This window comes from Asterias amurensis, chromosome 9, assembly GCF_032118995.1.
Source record: "Asterias amurensis chromosome 9, ASM3211899v1".
In the NCBI taxonomy this organism is placed as follows: Eukaryota; Metazoa; Echinodermata; class Asteroidea; order Forcipulatida; family Asteriidae; genus Asterias; species Asterias amurensis.
In genome coordinates, this window is record NC_092656.1 from 18607944 (window position 1) to 18628602 (window position 20659).

Below are 20659 nucleotides of genomic sequence, written 5' to 3' on the forward strand. Positions count from 1 at the left end.
TGAAATGAAACCATACATAGAACCCCAATTAAACGAATTCCAAGAAACCGTTAAAATCTTCTTTGACATTATTAGTTTCCCTGTGTAGTTTTCTTGCTCATGATGCAGCAAATGTTGCTATGCTCCTGGATGCTGAATGCAGAATCCATTCCATCCAGATCCACTTGTATTGACATGTCCATATCTCAAGGAGAGGCTGTCACGTTGTGTTTGGCTGCTAATATGAATGTTTACAACTCAAAACACGATTGCTGATGGCTACATGTTATACACGTACCCATCTTATCAAAGGCAACGAGACTTCACATGACGTACTTAGCAATAGCATTGCTTGCTTGTTGTCAAACCTTCACAACATAGAAGGAATATCTTTTGACAAATATTAAGCCAAGAGTTCGATACAATCCAGGTCTACCATTAGGCAAAATTTTATCAGTTGCTTAAGAAGATAAAATGTTTCAGCTCTGGTAACTGTATCTGTTTGATATGCCATTTCTATGCATAGCAGATCGGGGAAATTTTCCCTGGGGCTGCTTGATGCTGATCCAAGTTGGCAAAGCATGAAACAGTTTTGATAAACGGAGAAAGATTTTAAGCTAAGCTGTATTGTATAATGCACTTTTTACTACTCAGCAGTTGGTCTATTCCTTCCTCCATGGTCTAGAGGCAGTAATGTGCTCCATAGTAGCAAGAACTTAAAGGCAGTGGACACTATTGGTAATTACTCAAAATAATTATTAGCATAAAACCTTTCTTGGTGACGAGTAATGGGGAGAAGTTGATGGCATAAAACATTGTGAGAATTGGCTCCCTCTGAAGTGGCAGAGTTTGTGAGAAAGAAGTAAATTTGATTTCGAGACCTCAGATTTAGAACTTGAGGTCTCGAAATCAACCATCTAAACGCACACAACCTGGTGTGTTAAGGGTGTTTTTTCTTTCATTATCTCGCAAGTTCGATGACCGATTGAGCTCAAACTTTCACAGGTTTGTTATTTTATGCATATGTTGAGATACACCCAACTGTGAAGGCTCGTCTTTGACAATAACCAATAGTGTCCACTGCCTTTAAAAACTATTAGTACAAACATGTATGCCCATGGAGCTAATGTATACCATGGTTTTTGTATAGTGCTACGAATTAGAAGTTCTACTAATAAGGGGCACAATGTAAGTCTGCTCTACGTATAATAATGGGACCATGGATTCAACTCCTGTGAAATAGTAGCATGGATGTAGTCACATTGCTTTCATACAAGTCTTGAAGCAGTCATAAAGGAAATGAAGACATTTGAGCTACATCCTGGACTAAGACTTGATGAATGTGATCCAAACCACCTGCTACTGGTCAGTGGTCAACCAATACAGGAACCACAATCAACATACTCACGTCTCAAGATTTCACAACGTCACACAGTATGTCATGAAAATAAAGCCAAACCCAATTGGCGGATTGAGTTACGGCTACGACTGTTGCTAAGGACATCCTATGCTTCATTGTATGAAGATGCGGCAATCCAGCTTAAGCCAGAGCCATAGCCGCCAACTCGGATATGGCCTACATGTTACCATAGAGCAAGGAACTAATGGTGTAACCATTGCATCAGTGGCTCTACTTGATACACTTGTAATCCATAATACTATGTATTGTATGTCAGTACAGGTGTATTTGACAAGTCAACGCCTTTGTAACTTTAAGATAGACAGGATGTTGTTATGAAGTACTGTGTATAACATGCTTTCCCCTGACTGCCCTCATGTGTAGAAGTAGTTAGGGTGTAAAAACATGCACAGATGTGCCATCAATACTTTCATTGCATATTATTTCCTTCATAGCCCTGAACTGTTTTCATATTCTTATTTTAAATGGAAGTGTCTTTTCTCCGAAAAACGGTAACCTCTCCTCTACTGAACACTAGTTAAGTCTCCAATCACAAAATAAATCTAATTTAGGAAGACTTTTTGGTTTTTTATTTGAACCCTAGATTTCCTGATAATAAGAAACCTGACTTTATGTTTTCCCCTCACTCTCCAAGTCATCTATCCAGGGTTGATGCATTCAACTACATCTCAACGTCTTATTTATTGTTGTAAATCTACTCCAGTACTCTACGACTATTTTGAACTCAAAAGCCATCATTTTTAATGGCTAAGATTAAGGATCATCTACCGACATTTCCCTTATTTGATTAACCGCCGTCAAAAAGTCTTTGTGACATCGGCTAATGAGATCAAGAGATAATCTCAGTCGTTCAGATTCTTTGCAGACCGGCGAAATCAGAGACAATTTTGGGGGAAATCAATAATATATTAAGGCCCAGAAGCAACAGGATCCGATGCCTGTAGACCTCTGCAGATTGTTTTGGAATATTTTCTTTTTCTTTTTCTTTAAAGTGTTTTTTTAAAGTCGCCTATTTCTGATCTGAGTGCATGGGGCATCCATACATTAATTACTCAGAATCAAAAGAGCAACAACCAGATTTACATCTTACATGTAAATATGATTTAAAGGTAATATTTCTTTCTCAAATGAACTCCTTAAAGCCATTGGACCCTTTCGGTACAGAAAAAAAAGAAAAAGTTCACAGATTTACAAATAACTTACAGGGTTTACAGAAGGTAATGGTGAAAGACTTCTCTTGAAATATTATTCCATGAAATGCTTTACTTTTTGAGAAAACAGTAAAACAATATCAATTCTCCTTAACGAGAATTACGGATTTATTTTAAACACATGTCATGACACGGCGAAACGCGCGGATACAAGGGTGGGTTTTTCCGTTATTTTCTTCCGACTCCGATGACCGATTAAGCCCAAATTTTCACAGGTTTGTTATTTTATATATAGAAGTTGTGATACACGAAGTGTGGGCCTTGGACAATACTGTTTACCGAAAGGGTCCAATGGCTTTAAAAGAGTTTATGTATTGGATCACCCCCCAAAAATAACACTAATGTGAAAATTAAAGTTACATTTTAAGACTGAATTTTAAATAATCTAACAATAGGGGCCTAAAAGCAGGATTGCGTAGAGAACACACATACATTCTACATACTCAAATCACAATACAATGATGATTCTGGTTCTGATTCCGTTACCATGGAAATTATATAACCGCACATGTGGCCTTGGGTGATTGTTGTTAGCAGTGAGTGTGTCTAAACGACAACATGCACGGCTGGCAAGAATTCCTGAAGCACAATTCGTACTTACAGTAGGAGCGTGAGATGGAATAAAATATATCATGAAGTAGACGTTTCAATTATTGTGTTTGTGAGTCAGGTATTGTGAGAAGCGTCTGCTTTTAAAAATAACAAACTTCATTGGACAGTTGAACAACCAACAATGCCAACCTAAAAGTTCATTTTAAATAAAAGGTCATGTGTGTAATATATATTTTTTAGTCTTCTTGATTACACATCAAAGACAACATTATAAATATCACGTTGAAAAAAATCAACATATTAGGGTTTTTGGGGTTTTTTTTTTTTACCCATCTTTTCAACCCAATCTTAAATTTCAATGTCATGTTTTGTTTTGCTTTGTTTTTGTTTTGTTTTAGGTTTTTCTTTTAGGAAGGTATACATCAAATTATGATTTTACTTTATTTTCTACCCAACCACCCACACAATGAACAGCTGGATTAGAGACTTCTAATTAAAAGGGGAAACTAATACTCATCACTCAATCAACATTTTTAACCTAACAGGTTGTTTACAACTGGGCACCACTAATAAAACAGGTGTACTAATTATAGCAGCAGTTTTATGGAGAAAAACAAATTCATAAATTATGGTTTATGCTTCCAAATCAGGCTTTCCTGTAGACCACCTAACTTGTCATTAACACAATTTGATTCCAAACATCCTACTTCTAAATTGTTCATTTACTGGGTTCAAGTAGGGTCCAAGTGCAGACATCAACCCACTAACTCAAACCCCTGCAGTGCTTCAATACAATCCAATCCTGATATTAACCTTACAAAACAAACTGACACGTTTCAGAGTTGCTGTTAAGTGTTGGGCTGAATATTCCTCAACGTAAATCGACTGACAGCCTAAAATACACCCCTGTAAGGCATGGAAATATTATTTGAAAGTTTGAGATCAACAATGTGTGGTTGGTGTGATGGTGTGAACAGGGGCCACGGCCACCCCCATGACTTAGGAAATGACGTTGGAAACTTAATATCCACTTACTTAGAACAATTGGGTCAGAGACCCTGAGGCCTAGAAACAACTACTGGCTATCCCCATAGCTGGCGCATGCTGGCTATCCCCAAAGCCGGCTTGAAGAAAACTATTAAATATCCCCCATAGCCGGCTAAACAATTACTGGCTATCCCCAGAGCTGGCTAGACCACTACTGGCCATCCCAATAGCCTGCTAGACAACTATGGCTATCCCAAAAGCAGGCTTGCAGACAACTACTGGCTACTTCCCATAGCCGGCTAGACAACTACTGGCCATCCCAATAGCCTGCTAGACAACTATGGCTATCCCAAAAGCTGGCTTGCAGACAACTACTGGCTACTTCCCTTAGCCGACTAGACAACTACTGGCCATCCCAATAGCCTGCTAGACAACTACGGCAATCCAAAAAGCTGGCTTGCCGACAACTACTGGCTACTTCCCATAGCCGGCTAGACAACTACTGGCCATCCCAATAGCCTGCTAGACAACTACTGGCCATCCCAATAGCCTGCTAGACAACTACGGCTATCCCAAACGCTGGCTTGCCGACAACTACTGGCTACTTCCCATAGCCGGCTAGACAACTACTGGCCATCCCAATAGCCTGCTAGACAACTACTGGCCATCCCAATAGCCTGATAGACAACTACGGCTATCCCAAAAGCTGGCTTGCAGACAACTACTGGCTACTTCCCAAGTTCCCATAGCCCACTTGCAGACAACTTCTGGCTATCACGAAAGCAGGCATGGAGACAATTTCTGGCTTACTCAAGAGCCAATAGGGCATGGTTTAAGATATTCAAGTACAGTGTCAATAAAATTAACCCAAACGTTGCATACTTCATCCCCTTCATAGCCTGAGAATTTGCTCTACAATGTCCTCCACAACCAGCGTCTTGAAAGATTCAAGCTTGAGATCTGTAGACATAGAGGAGCAGCCTCTACTTGACTCTCCTCACTTCCTCTTTCTAGGGCAGGAAATACGTATTGCTCTTACTTATTAGTTCTGGCTCATCAAACTAAGAAACCCAATATTGGTTGGACGCAAGTTTTTTCTTGCATAATGTACACAGTATTTTGAACAGAAATTATCACAACAATCGTTAGTACAAGTTTTTTTTTTTTAAGTAAGCTTTCAGATTAGGAACAATTCATTTGTTTTCTCCACACGACTAATCCTCTATCAGTCGGTACACCTTCCTTTTTACAGCACAGATGTATTTTACATCAAACTACGTCACAGGTTAATCACTGTTTTCTAATGTACAAGATGAAAGAGTCCATTGCAAAGGTTTATCGAAGGCAGTCTCAGCCATCTTTGCAATTATAGCTGGATTGAATGCTGATCATTCTGATTGTTACAGTATCAATTCTGGAATTCTATCAAAACCTGGAATGCTGCTTGCCAATATCTTGTAAGAAGCCAACTAAATTAAGTCAACACAAAGCAAGTCAAAAACAACACCCCATCAAAACTGGTCAGTAAACCAGCAATTGACGGAAAAAAATTAAGAAAACAAAAACCAATCTGCGCAATTATCTGTAAAAGGTATGGTAAGATTCCTCAGCTGATACAAAACCTTTAGGTTAATTGTATGACTGTTCAGAATGGCTTTACGTTATTTTGTTAAGGAGAGATGGTCTTGAAGACGTTTCAGAAGATAAAATCTCCTCCGAACATCGCAGCTTTATCTTCTTGTGATAACAGGTTTATGGAGGGATCAACTAGAAATTGTATCAGAATGCTTTGCTGGGAAGATGTTTCTCCGTCGTTTTACGCAAGACTCGTCTTTCATACTTATGCCTGAGTTAACAATCTTACCTTTTTGACAATGCTCACTGGACCAGCACAGCTCTCTCATTCCCAGGGTAGACTGTCGTCGACATGTCCGGCCATTGTCTTTTTTAGGGCAGAAATTAAAGCACCCTCCTTGGTCCTTGTTATCAACAATAAAGTTATTCTCTATTCCCTCTTGAAGGATGAGGGACCAGTCTACTGTGTCCATATAACACAGGCTAGGATTCTTCTCCAGGCGTATGGAACCCCGCATTACGGTGACCAGACTTGGGAGGCCAATCTCTTGCATTTCAAGCATTTCATATACCACTAAGGCATAGTTAAAGAAGAGAGTATCACCACGGATTACCGCTAGATTCGGGAACATGTTTCTTAAGGTCAGGAGATGTGAGACACGGTATAAGACGAAGAAGCCGGTGATCTCTCGTAACTTTGGGAAAGAAAGGCTGTTCAAGACGCCTGGTGGCTCCCTCTCAATAAGAAGAATGTGAAGATCACCTTCGATGATTGTACAGTTTTGTAGAATGGTGAAAGATTCAGCACTGTTGCGAATGTCAATATTTCCACAGACTGAAAAGGAAAAAGAAACATTTGATTTTTACTACATGTGTTACCATGGTTATTCAACAAACACCTAATCAACGGGTTCCTTCCAATACACTCAATTTATTCCAAACATTCGAAATATGGCCAAAATATGTTACTTTCCAAGTTAGAACATGATCAACTCTGAGATTCTCATCCACAGTAGAAAGGCATTGTAGTATCGTAGGGTTGTATGGGAAATTTGTCTGTGACACTAGTTGTTGAGCATCATGTAGGGGTTCTTTAAAATTAAGTGGATTTAGAAGATAAGCGAGGGCACGCCTCAAGATAACCCTCCACATCCACAGCAGTTACTGTGGTGCCCTGTGCTTTTGCTGCAGTGCCCTCTGTGAGATTCCAACACAAACTTACATTTCCCTCAAAGAAGAGGCCATTTTCAGAGGCAAATTGCTGTGCCCCATTAAGAGCCAAGTTCAAGGCCAGTAAGGGGTTTATGTTTCAGACTTCATTAATTATTTAATAACTTAAATATAGACCATTTCTCCGGTGCTTATAATAATATCAATACTAGTCTATCATGTAGTCTATAAAACGCACGTATACAAACAAGGGACAAACATTTTATTACAGAGGTTTTATAAAGAGATGTAATGGCAACAGGGGCAAAAAAACAAAAACAAAACTAGTGAGTATTTTCATTTCCTGATCTTACTGCTACATTTCACTTGATGTCTCATTCATTTTCCCCAGTTATGAACACCTCATGACTAAAATTTCACATAAAACTAAGGATTTTTTTTAAAACACAACCTTGGCCTCGTTAAAAGCTTGTATCAATTGAAAGCGAAAATGCTGGCATACCTGATGACACATTCGCACGCTTGTTAATTTTATGCCCTTCAGTGGGATATACTGGTCGGTCAAGTAAAACGCATTTATTTTTTATTTATTTTTTTTACCCATACAGCGATGTGTGTTAGCACATTCCCAGAGTCTTGTGAATTTTTTTAAAATTTTTTCTTCAGAACCTGCCTTTGCTAGTGTTGTTGCATGATGTTCTTACTAAGCTTGGGCGATATCACAATATTATCGAATATCGCGATATTAATTTGGAAACGATTTCGATATCGGATGGATTTGGTTTTAATCGAAATATCGATATATCGCGATAATCGCGATATATATTAAATATCGCGATGTATTTGCTAGCTGAGTCATCTTGCACCCCATAGGTTTGGAGTAAAACCAGAAGAATAGGTCATTAGAACACCTCTCTTATGCTATGACTGTCTCTTCTACAACTTTCACTTGGAGTTTGAAGACTGATGATGTCAAATTTAATTAATCGCGATTGTATCAAATATCGCGATATATTGTCGGCGATATATCGTGAAAAAAATAAATCGATATCACCCAAGCTTAGTTCTTACACAATATTGTGAGTGGTGACACATTTTGTATACACAGTGCACCTATTTCACAGATAGAGGGCAACGAACCAGAAACCACAAACCATGTGGGTGATCCAATCATCGGTGATGAACAAAAATTCAAACTTTTGTACCATGCGATTCGTGTGAGCGCCCCCCTATCATTTGAAGATTCAGATTAATGTATTACTTAGGCTGTGCAGATAGTGGGGCATCGCGATAATTGAGTGATAAAGACCAACGACTTGACCAAGACTAACTGTTTGCAAGAAGTTGAGTACATAAATGGAGTCCAAGTAGCCCAGTGTTTGTGTGCTACATAAATCATGGCCCATCAAATATTGGTGCCACTACATATAAGAAAACACCCATTCCCCCTACCCTACCAAAGATCAGTTGTCTCAAATTACCTGACCAGGATAGAGAGGAAGTAGTAATTGGCAATCCATTCAGGTCTAAAGTAGCTTGTTCCTGAATCAATTTCAAGGTAAATATTCAGCAAGATATGATAACAGTTTAATTGTTTCCTGTTTGTAATGTAATATCAAGCATGGGAATCTCCAGAACCTCCAAAACATGCGGGAAACCAATGAAGTTTGAATTCAAGAAAATGTAGGTGTAACTGTTTTAAGTGTCCTTTCATTTAAAGGCAGTGGACACTATTGGTAATTGTCAAAGACTAGACTTCACAGTTGGTGTATCTCAACATATATGCATAAAATTACAAACCTGTGAAAATTTGAGCTCAATCGGTCATTGAAAAAAAAAACCTTGTCACACGAAGTTGCGTGCGTTTAGATGGTTGATTTCGAGACCTCAAGTTCTAAGCTTGAGGTCTCGAAATCAAATTTGTGAAAAATTACTTCTTTCTCGAAAACTATGGCACTTCAAAGGGAGCTGTTTCTCACAATGTTTAATACCATCAACATCTCCCCGTTACTCGTCACCAAGAAAGGTTTTATGCTAATAATTATTTTGAGTAATTACCAATAGTGTCCACTGCCTTTAATATCTGAATTTGCAACAACAAAAAACACATAGTGTGCCTGTCACATTGAAAATGAAGTCGCAGGCTATGCATGCATTTTGTTACATAATGTTCTCTTGTTTATTGGCTGAAGTTTTGTAATCTAAGGACCATTAGAACTTAAGATCAGGTCAATGTTGGCCCTCTGTAGTTGTTTCAAACGTTCACAGTTTCTTTCTTCCTATAAAATGTTAAATCATATTTCAAACAAAAAACAATTCAAGTAGAAAACCAATTTGGCATACAGGATTCAGAAAGCTCCCATCTAATGAGCCTCTCCAACTTATCATCTTTTTGCAAAATTTACCAATGAAGAATTGTCCAATTTTTTATAAACATTTTTTTCCCAGAAATGTCCAATATTGCTCAAAAGCAATAGACATACTTGAATGTCATGAACTGCACCATTCACCTGGTCTAATCACATAACAGGTGAATCCAACAGGTGCACTGCTTAGACTGCCTTTCATGATTTGCTTTAATTAGCAAAGACAGATTTGAAGAGCTCATGGAACAACTTAACCACAGGGGCCTTTTTCCAAACCATGCTAGAGTTCCAGCTCTGGCTTGGGCTCCGGCTCTGGCTTGGGCTCTGGCTTAGGCTCCATCATCAATATTGGAGCAGTGTGCATTTTGCACAGTGTTTCCAACATCAAACGAAGCCCAGAGCCCTGGAGGTTTGAAAAAAAGCTCCAGGACTGATCAGTTCTTCTTGCAAGTCCTTCTTGCGTTATTCAAGAAGGACTTAACTTATAATTCACACAAAAATATGTTTACCATATGGAAGCCTTTTTATCATGAAGATCTGTTTGCCAAATTTTAAACCATAGTCCTCAGAGAAGAAAAAAACAAATACATGTATATACCCTAAGGAAATGAAATCCCAGTGGATCTGAAACCCATGAAACATTGGACTCTTGCTCTGGGAGTTCAGACATCTTCCTCATTGTTATTACCGTCAAGTATCTTCTGAATTGCATGGCATTTAAAAATAGGTAACACCCACCCACACAACACAAGAGCCAAAGGCAACCAAACTATAGTTATATTTCTCTGTCCCTCGTCCAGCTTGATTTGTGTTCATGGTGATGTTAAGGTTCTAGGACATGATGCTCAGGTCTCCAGTTGATACTTGTTGATGCTTGGGCCCAATTTCATAGAACTGCTCAATTGAAAGCAGAAAATGTTACCTAACTATTGCCTGTATAGTCGAAATTACCAGGATAATTGTACTTGTGACATGGTAGTTAGGCTAGTAAACTTGTGTAGGCAAAACAATTTTTTAACAGCTTAGCTACTTAATTTTGTGCTTGTAAAGCAGCTTTATGAAATTGGGCCCGGGCGGTGCCTGATATACTACAGATCTAAATAAACCTTCTATTTTTAGTCAAGGCTTGCCTTTGAGCTACTGATCCCAGACAAGTGGGAGTGATTGTGAAGTACACACAAAACCTGTTGACATCAGAGAAGATTTTTCTTCAAATTTGTGTAATTACCACAGCATGTCAAAGGGATGCCTGGCCTAGATAGGGGGATGTTTTTACTTAAAGTGATCACCAAGTTCAGGGCTAGTCGAAGGAAAGATTATTGTCAACAATCTAAGTTCTGCAATGACTGTTTGACATTTACTCCAGCGTTCTTTACGTGACTTTGCGTCAACTAAATTTTGACTACAACTACAAGTATTTGACTATGACGCATTCAAAGAGCAAATGGTCAAGCTGGTGCTAAACACTCTAACCTTTGAAATACTAGGGTTTCCTGCTCCTACATGTACCAGCCTTCTTACTACTAGGTGATAATGCAACATTTATTCAATAAGAACCTATTTTCTCATCGCTCTCGGAGCATTTTCAATCAAATAAAACCATCAACTATAATAAAATTGTGGGCAGATGTACGTGTATACGATTCCAACCATGTAATGTTCCATATTTTTGTACCCACCCCTCCCCTAACAACAACCCTGCCAAACTCCCCTGTCTAGTCTAGAAAACACAAAATACATCAAATAAAACCTGAAGTGAACCCAGCAACAAAGGTCAACCAAATATTGGCTCCAGATGTTTCAGTCATGGCTGTCATTGTCTTTAAGGGCAAGTGGAGACTTCTAGGAAGGTCCATGCTTTGTGAGAGAAAATCCTACCATGATCTTACCGTGGAGTACTAATCAGACATCTATTTCTACCTCCATAGTTTAGCTGCTGTTTGGCCGCTGTTTGGCACAGCTTGTTATAAAGGGGATGAACAGACCATGGTCAATCCGGTCAGAGCGGTCAGACTGGGCCCACTTTCATAGAGCTACATGTAATTAAGCAGAATTTATTGCTTAACAATCTTCTGCAAAGCAGAAATGAGCAGGAGAGTTACTTGTGACATGGTAATTTGGCTGGTTTAACTTTGTTCTGGTAAGCATTATTTTATTATGCTTAGTTTTTCTTGTTGTGCTTAAGCAGCTCCATGAAATTAGGCCCTGCTCAAAGAGGCTTGTCAAGTTGTGACCTGTAGAAAGGAGGAAGGAGTGGGAGTTGTACCCAAGATGGATAGAGAAAGACACCCGAGTGTTGTACAAGCTGAATTCTATAAAAAGATCTAAAATGGTAAATCAAATACTACAAATTACAAGAAACTGTCTGGAAACTTGTTTTGTAAATACATTGAGAATCTTGCATCTCTCGTCATGTTTGTAAAGTCTCCAATTGGGTTCCTCAGCGTTCTAAAAACGTGTCTCACACAAAAGACATTGGTGGTACGTGGGCAGATAACACTGTTATTCCTCATTCGAATATAAAAGACGGTGAGGATTTGAAATGTTGGGCCACACCAAAATGTGAAATATACGGTAATATTTTATTTACTTGCACACGACAGGCCTACAAGGCAATCATTGGACATAATTTCACCCGTGTGTATTCAAAATAGACCTTTCTTTCGGTGTAAATATGTAATAAATGTTAACTTGATTATGCTCTGCCTGGGAAGAAGGCATGGGACCAAGAACTCCATGACCACCAACAAAGACAGGTCAATTCCCGCATTTCCAGCAGTCGCCAGGAAAGACAAAAACAACAAGCTCGGAGGCGAAGAACACCTGTGCGAAAATGTTCAGTGAGAAAATCCGTCAGAGACAAGAGTGAGATGAAATTAGGCAAACCTCAGTGGACAACATGATTGATGATGTGGCTGCTTGATCATTTGGAAATGGGAGAAGTGGACGAGGGGTGTTGACAATATTGCTAAATATTATAGAAGTTTTAACTTTTGTTTTTACTGTTACAGGGCTGTATGCTTCGTTTTTGAAAGGGCAAGGGCACCAAAGCATTTTCTTCATGGTAAAGGGCACCCTATGAATTGCAAATTTGTACTGAAGCATTTCAAGGGCACCAAGGCAATGACCAGGGGACACGGAGGCAATCGCCTTCAGTGCCTCCGTGAAGTATCAGGCCTGCTGTTACCGCTTCATATGAAATGTAAATTGCTTATACTTATTATCAAATAATTTACCCACAAGGGAAAATTACTGGGTAAATTTATAATGATTTATAGAAATATATTAAAAAGAAAGAAAATAAATTCAATGCTACCCATGTGTTGATGATAATTTCTTGTTTACTCGCACTCAGTTTCTTCAACAGTGACTTCGATAGCCATTGTGAATTATTCATTCTACGTTTTACAATCAACTATCGAAAAATCTAAAAAGCATGTCAAAGTAAAAGCATAACAACAAAAACGATACAAATCTTCAATTAATCCGCGAATCAGGTATGCTTCAAAACAGGTGAATCTGAGGTAAACATGTACGTCTTAATTTCAGCAGAGCAAATAGAATTTCAGATGAGCACTATCAAGCACTTACATCTTGAATATTGTTCATTGATGTTGATATGATTGTACTGCACAGTTGCCTAGAGTCTCTGGTATGATGATGACAAGCGCTGGTTAACAAAATAACAGGGGGGGGGGTCTGAGATGTTTACATCAGAAACTCATCTAGCTTTGGAAGCCCTCAGTAGGCTGTCACGTGAATCATCCATGCGTTGCAAAAAAAGAACCAGGCTTTTGTGTGCCAGGGACCTTCACTCAGATTGCTTCATGATATACACACCCAGGAAAATTTAGACTCAGGTGATTATTATCTCTTTTTATATCGATCTCTGCATGGAAAACAAGGTAAAATTGTTGACTCTGGAATTCTAAGGGTTGAATTTAGACGGAAACAACAGAAAGCAATCTGCACTTACTTTCACACCTGCTTTATATAAGAGTAGCAATTGCAGGCAAACATGGCATTTACAATGTACACTAGTTTCCAAAAACACATTTCAAGGCTTCGGCCAAGTTCTACGTTTAGAAAGAAATCAAACTGCATTGACCTACCTATTCATGTTTTCTATTTTCGCATTTTATGATTAATAGATCTGTTATTGTAAGTTGTTATGCAGGAGTAGATGGCTGACAGTACTGCTGGTAGATGCAACCATAAATCACTAGTATTTGTTTCCTGCCATTAACTGTCGACACTTCAGGGATCGATAAATATGCTCCACTATTTTTGGCGGTTTTGCGTATAATGGTTAATCCACGCCCAGCGCACAGAGCATAATAAATATTCCTAAATTAAAAAATTGGTTTGCTTATTGCTGATGTGACTGATGTTTATGTTAGGGACCCGGTGATGGGCGTGAAGGATGACTTTTATAGTTTGTTTATTCTATAGGCCTAGTAGCTCTTAGAGTAGCACGAGCCAATAATGAAAATGGAACTCTACAGCCAAGGTAAATAATTAGAAAGGAGTGATGCGGAAACAAAAAATGTGAAGACATAAAAAACAGACTTCAGACATGTCAGATGTGGATCATTTCAATCTTTGATATTTCCAAACAGCCTGCTTCTTTGTGACCTCTCATTTTATTTTTCAGCAATTGTTTAACAGGCATCCCCAAGTCCCTAACAAGAGAAGGTATGTTTTCCAAATTATCATCAACTTGTGTAACTGTCCAGTCCCCCCTCCCCCCCTCCCACATGTACGGCACTCCCATTCTACCTAAATCAGCGACCTCCACTACAGTCCATGTTGTCAATGCCTAATTGCACCCTACACTATTTGACTGTCATAGTATTCAGTGATCCATGTAAGGTTTACTGTCATCCTTCTATTACCCCAAGAGATATATATCTTACATATATTCTATTTCTTTCCCCATGGGAACAATTAACCGTGAAAACACATGTAATATTCACTCTAAATGACACAAATACTGAAGTTCCAAGGAAATACAATTAGCTTTGGGAATACCAGCCGAGTATTGAAATTAAACAGTAATTGAGCGAGGTATAGTGAATTTCATGCTCCGAGAAACAACATCGCATAAACAGGTGGCGTCTCCAAGCAAGGAAAAATTCCAAATAAATGAAAGGATATTTTTGTAATTTCAATTTACGTCAAATAAAGACATATATCAAGTAATTCATTTCAATTGTTTTCTAGTAGTGTTTAAAACCACCTGGGTTTCCCATTTGTTTTTTTAAACTGACTGTACACCTGAATTAAAAACACTAATGAACTGAAGAGAAGAAAGAAAACACCTTTCTGCATTGTATAACGAGTTTAAGGGTTCTAGGTAACTTGTTATGGGCAATGAGTGCAGAGCGACACACAAAACACTTCTTCTGTCAATAATGATGCATAATTTCCATTGACTATTTATTTTTCACACAATGGATGAATGAACCATCTGATATGGGATGTTGATTTCTGTTGCTTACTGCATCAGCAAAAAAACAACACTGCGCTAATTTAATAAAACAAAGACTGTACATTATGTACAAACAATTCTCACAAATCATTGCTGAGCTTACAACATGACATTAACTGTATGTAAGTCATATTTTTGCTGAGCAATAATCTCACCAAAGCTACTATCACAATCAGTGTATGTTGTACTTTTTACAAGCTACCCACATATGTTTATCACTATATTTGTATATATCTGTAAATTGTAATTTTATTCTTGTATATTTTTGCTACGCCTTTCTAGTATGTATTGTATAGTCTCCTTTACACAGGGAAGACAAATTTCATGGTTTTTTTTTTTATCATGACAAAAAAATATTTTAATCTTAATCTAATCTTAATCTTCAGATTTGAATTTCCGATGGTAAGCAATTTTCAGCGCTTACCATCCTATTGAAATTGGGACATGCAATTATAGTGCAGATAACCTCACCATCATTGGCACACCTGGCTCATGAATACATGAATAGCATGAACCTGTTTTACCATGAGTTCATCCATCTGTTAAAAAAAAAATGCTTTTATTAATCTAATTCCATAATCTATCTCTATTTTTAATTTCTAAATTTTCTTGTAATAAAACCGATGGATTCGCAAGAGTAACAACCACTTTAAAGGAACACGTTGCCTTGGATCGGTCGAGTAGTTCTTTGAAAAGCGTTTGTAACCGTTTGTTACAAGATGCATATGGTTAGAAAGATGTTTTAAAAGTAGAATACAATGATCCACACGAATTTGCCTCGAAATTGCGAGGTTTTCCTATTACCTTGCTAACTAACACAGTCGGCCATTTATGGGAGTCAAAAATTTGACTCCCATAAATGGCCGACCGTGTTAGTCGACGAGGTAAAAGGAAAACCACGCAATTTCGAGTATACTTGTGTGGATCATTTTATTCTACTTTAAAAATATCTTTCTCATCACATTCATTTTATAACAAACGGTTACAAACGCTTTTCAAAGACCAACTTGACCAATCCAAGGCAACGTGTTCCTTTAACTGGTTTCTGATATGTTGAGCCAATAACCAAGAAATGTTTAGTTAATTGTGGGAGGAAAACCCCAAATAGGAATTTCACAATATGAAGTCAGGTCAGGCACAAAGGTTTGGACTGAAAACCCACTCTGTAAGGCACCATTCAAAGGGGATGTGAACCAGGGTCTACAGAAGTGAAAGGCGGGATAACAAGATATTACATATGTAACCAATCTGATTCCCTAAACAAATTATGTTTCGATGTAATTTCACAGTGAAGATGAAGGATTAAATATAACAATTACTTTTTATGTAATTGTTTTATCAATATTTCTAAAACTTTCTACAGTTTTTTGTTTACACCCAAGCATTGTTGTATTGATGTGATTCAATTTGATTGGGGCACTGCTGCAAGCTAATTGCTTTTACTACAAAAGTTTACCCATGCCGCATAACTAATATAAATATTTACAAATGATCACCAAAATGAATGAAAACTGAAGAATATATATAAAATGCACAAAGCCTACAGAATACCTTCATGTACAAAAAATAACCCAAGGACATTGCAATTACAGATAATGAGATATAAATATTTCCGCTTTTTTACAATCTTACGCTCTGCTACAAAATGATAGCATCTCTACTTTGACTATGTCTAATCCAGTTGCCATTAGTAAACCTTCAGGAAACAGCCATAACTTCAGTAGGTTGTGTCAGAGCTAACAGGAAAATTGGCTCTATTATAAATTTGAAAACAACATGCTTTTAAGCATGTTGTATTGTTTTAAAGGCAGGTAATTACTGTTGGTAATTACTCAAAATAATTATTGGCATAAAACCTTTCTTGGTGAGTAATGGGGAGAGGTTGATGGTATAAAACATTGTGAGAAACGACTCCCTCTGAAGTGCCTTAGTTTTCAAGAAAGAAGTATTTTTCCACGATTTTGATTTCGAGACCTCAAGTTTAGAATTCGAGGTCACGAAATCAACCATCTAAACGCACAGAACTTTGTGTGACAAGGGTGTTTTTTTCTTTCATTATTATCTCGCAAGTTCGATGACCGATTGACCTCAAATTTTCACAGCTTTGTTTTTTTGTGCTTATGTTGAGATACACCAACTGTGAAGGCTAGTCTTTGACAATTACCAATAGTGTCCACTGCCTTTAAATAACAATACATGCATCTCAGGCTCTTAGAATAGGATGTAGCCATGGTAATACGTATTGTATAGGTTTGTTGGTATTATGATGCAATGGAAGGTCGTGCATTATTAATGTTCCCCGTTTGTTTTCTACTTCCTTCAAATAATTGAAACGGGATCTCAAAAAAGAGTTGTGTTACAGGCCTGGAATTACACTCAGGCCCTGGAGGCCATGCCTCCGATGCCCCTAGACTTGGTCTTGGTGTCCTTCAAAAGTTCCCCATTGACTTTCAGATTTGACAAAGGAATTGCCATTTGCAAAATATGAAAGTGGCCTTGCCCTTCCAACATGTTCAAAGATAAAACTCCATGCATGTGTTTCAAGTGAACCATGGGAAAAGGTTAACAATAGTGCCAACAAACCCCACTGTAGATCAACAATTCATTTGGATATATAAACCAAAGTCCATTTGAATACTTGTTTTTTTTTGTCCCGTGTTGTTTTTCTAAATATTATGCAATGGGTGTGTAGTCAACCTATTAGTCCATAAAGACAACCTGGTGTATGTACATCAGACATTCAGTCAGGCAAAGCAAGCCACCTTTGCTTCTGATCCACTGACCACACATTTGTTGAAGACAAATCTTTGCCAATACTCTTCACTTTTCCTGGAAATTCTCTAGAGCCATTGGAGACGCACACATAAGGAGGGAATGCGTAATGCTGATCAAACAAATTCTTATCAAATGCTGTGCGCAATACTTATGGGAAAAATTGTGAAGTTCACCACTGTTTTCATACTGTGTAGCCTACAGACATTTAGCCTACATAAAATTAATTAATTTTTAAAGACATAAACATATTTTATTAGTATTGACATGTTAATTCATTTCACACAGGTCTTGACTTCATACTCACATATTAGGCCTCGATAGATAATTTACGTTTAATTTAATTGTTTTGTTCCCAAATTTTGTTTTTAATCCCAAGATTAAATTTTGTATGCAATACAAAAGGTGAAACCTGCGATCATACAAAATAAAAGGTGCCTCGATCTTAAAAAATATCCTTAAATTATTTTAAATGCATTAGCGGAGTACTAAGCTTTCTTAGAATGGCATCAGCGAACTAATGATAACAGATATTGTGTTTGACAGCGACACACAAAAGACTACGCATTTGCATAATTTTCCAACAACACGTATTTTCTCCCTCGCTGTTATACGCCGTATCACCCAAACGTTTAGCATTTTCACAAGCGAACAGGAAAAACACATCCCACTTTATTGACACAAATGTAATGTAACAGGGACAAATAATCCGTCTGTTTTGGATGTTCTCGGTTTCAGCAAGTCCATGCCTGCCCTCGTCACCGATGTATAACATGTACACGTACTGCCTGCTTCAATCACCAGTAAAAAGCCAGCACTATGGAAGACATTACTGGTCTACGTTTGCTGATGGCTACGGTAAACAGTGATTGTGTCAACAGCGCTCAATGGTGAAATGGGTCATGAAGCCGGGGAAGCTAGAGTTGTTTGTGACGAAAGTATCAGGCTGCTACGCCACAGCTATCCAGCATTACAGCGTTGGAAAGAGAGGGGGGATATTATAATAACATACATGGAGCCTTCTAGGTTCTCGCTACATAAAAACCCAGTTACATTATGGGGTGTTTCTAATAACATTCTACAATAGATCTGACATGTGTGTGTATAGAGGGACTCTATGTGCACATATCTACATCGACTACATGGAAGGTTGTTTCCCGAGAATTAGACACGGAGAAAACGAGATCAATTTTTTTTTTTGTCTACCCGGTAACTCTGCCAGGGAAACTGGCGTGTGTGTAAACACTCCGCTGTACCGAGGTGGTAAACAAACCTTTGTACATGACGACCAGTTGGGTCGTGGAAAACAACAAAACAGATTAACGCTTCAGTGTTGAATTAATTATGGATGTCATTCATGATAACAATAGAAAATGGTTCACTATGGAATACCTGACTAGGATTAACAGATTCAGAACATTTTCTTCAAAATCATTTAATTCAAGGTCATTTTCTCAATGTGATGAACACATTAACCCCCCCCCCAAAAAAAAAAAAAAAAAATAAATAAAAAAAAATAAGGTTTTAAATGATACCAGTACAGCTGAACTTAATACATTTTGGGTGCTTTTTGGTTCTTTTTTTTCTTCTCTTTTTCCTTTTTTCAGAAGCGAAAAATTGATCCCACAGATGTTTAGTTTGAAGTGAAAACCATTGCATAATTAAATTATGTATGCAGCAACTACCCCAATGACATTAAACTTGGACTTTCCATCGAAACATCAACCATAGATTGTGACCTTCAAAATTTTAATGGTAGGCCCTATAGATATGAATGAATGATTTTCAAAATGCCATTATAAATTGTAAATTTAAAATCTTCTCAGTTACAACAGCAAGCCTTTCTTTAAGAATAAAGATGATCCAACGGTTCAAGGGCTTAGGGCTGTAGACTGCCAATTCCAACACGGCCTTAGATTTAGAATTTCAGCCTTAGAATCTAATCCCATGGTTGACACCAGGCGCTGATTTCAGCGCTGGTTAGTGGTAAGCAAATTTGTGTGCTAACTAAGCATATTTTTTTTAAATTAGATGGAATTAGGCCCATGTAGACAAGGCTTGTTGTTACATCCTTCGTCGGCAAGGCAGTTTTCCGATAATAAAAGGGCACCTCTATGATCAAAATGTTTAACTGCACATTAAAGGAGCACCAAGGCAATGATCAGGATTGTAGAAGCAATTGTCCCCATTGCCTCCACATAGAATCAGACCCGAAGGAAGGCTACTCTCTATTTAAACAGAAGTTGTTAACAATCCAAAGTCTCGCACTGTTTTGTTTACACAAACAGTTCAATAAGTCAACAATACTGTGTGGACATTCTGCTAGGTCTGAAGTCAATCTTGCTTCATTTGCATGATCAATAAGTGTACTGATTCTGCGTCTACTGATACCAGTTTACTCTGCTGACTGGAAAATAAAACCAACATACACAAAGCCTGAAGCCAGGATGTTTTTCTTCTCCTCCCATTTTTTTAGAACAAGCTTCGAAACAAAATTCAAACAATGTATTATTGTCAGTCGTTCCATCATACAGGAAGCCTGAATTAAATTAACAATGATCTGGGATTTCAGTTCATTGGTAGAGCAAACAGAATAGAAATTGTTAACAGGTAAACACTCATTTTACAAAATAATTTACATGTTGAATCATCAACAAGGCGTGCCTGGAATTACACACAGGCCATTGAGGGCATTGTTGCCCCTGGTCTTGGCCTTTGTGCCCCTTCAAAAGTTCCCCATTGACTTTAAGACTTTCCAATGGAAGTGTCCTATGCAAAATGAAAAATGGCCTTGCCCTTTCAAAGATGAAATTCCAGGCCTGACATGGGCTTCTTATTGTCCGCTTTGGCAGTGCTGGTGAGAACAGCCATCTGTTGTATGAACTAGTTTTCGTTTACCTTTTAAGAAGTATAATAGATTACTAGGCGAATATGATATCATAAACAAACTATTGTTGATATTACTACACTTTCTATTCTATTCAATGTTTCAACTTGCTGACAGTGATTAAATGCATCTGGAGCCATAAATATCTCAGACAAAAGTCTGTGTTCAAGTGTCACAGTACGACACAAAATGTAACCAAATCCAGCAAAATTTATCCACCTCCGATGCAATGCAAAAGTCACCACACCT

General features: G+C 37.9%; 1 protein-coding gene across 2 annotated transcripts in view; it reads right to left on the reverse strand.

Annotated features, from left to right (window-relative positions):
- The window catches only part of LOC139942149 (insulin-like peptide receptor), a 98110-nt gene that overhangs the window by 74916 nt on the left and 2535 nt on the right, over positions 1 to 20659 (reverse strand). For both annotated transcript variants that reach the window (XM_071938879.1, XM_071938878.1), the window contains exon 3: positions 6014 to 6559. In XM_071938879.1, coding sequence (XP_071794980.1) covers positions 6014 to 6559 — 546 coding nt within the window. The remainder of the gene's footprint in view (positions 1 to 6013; positions 6560 to 20659) is intronic.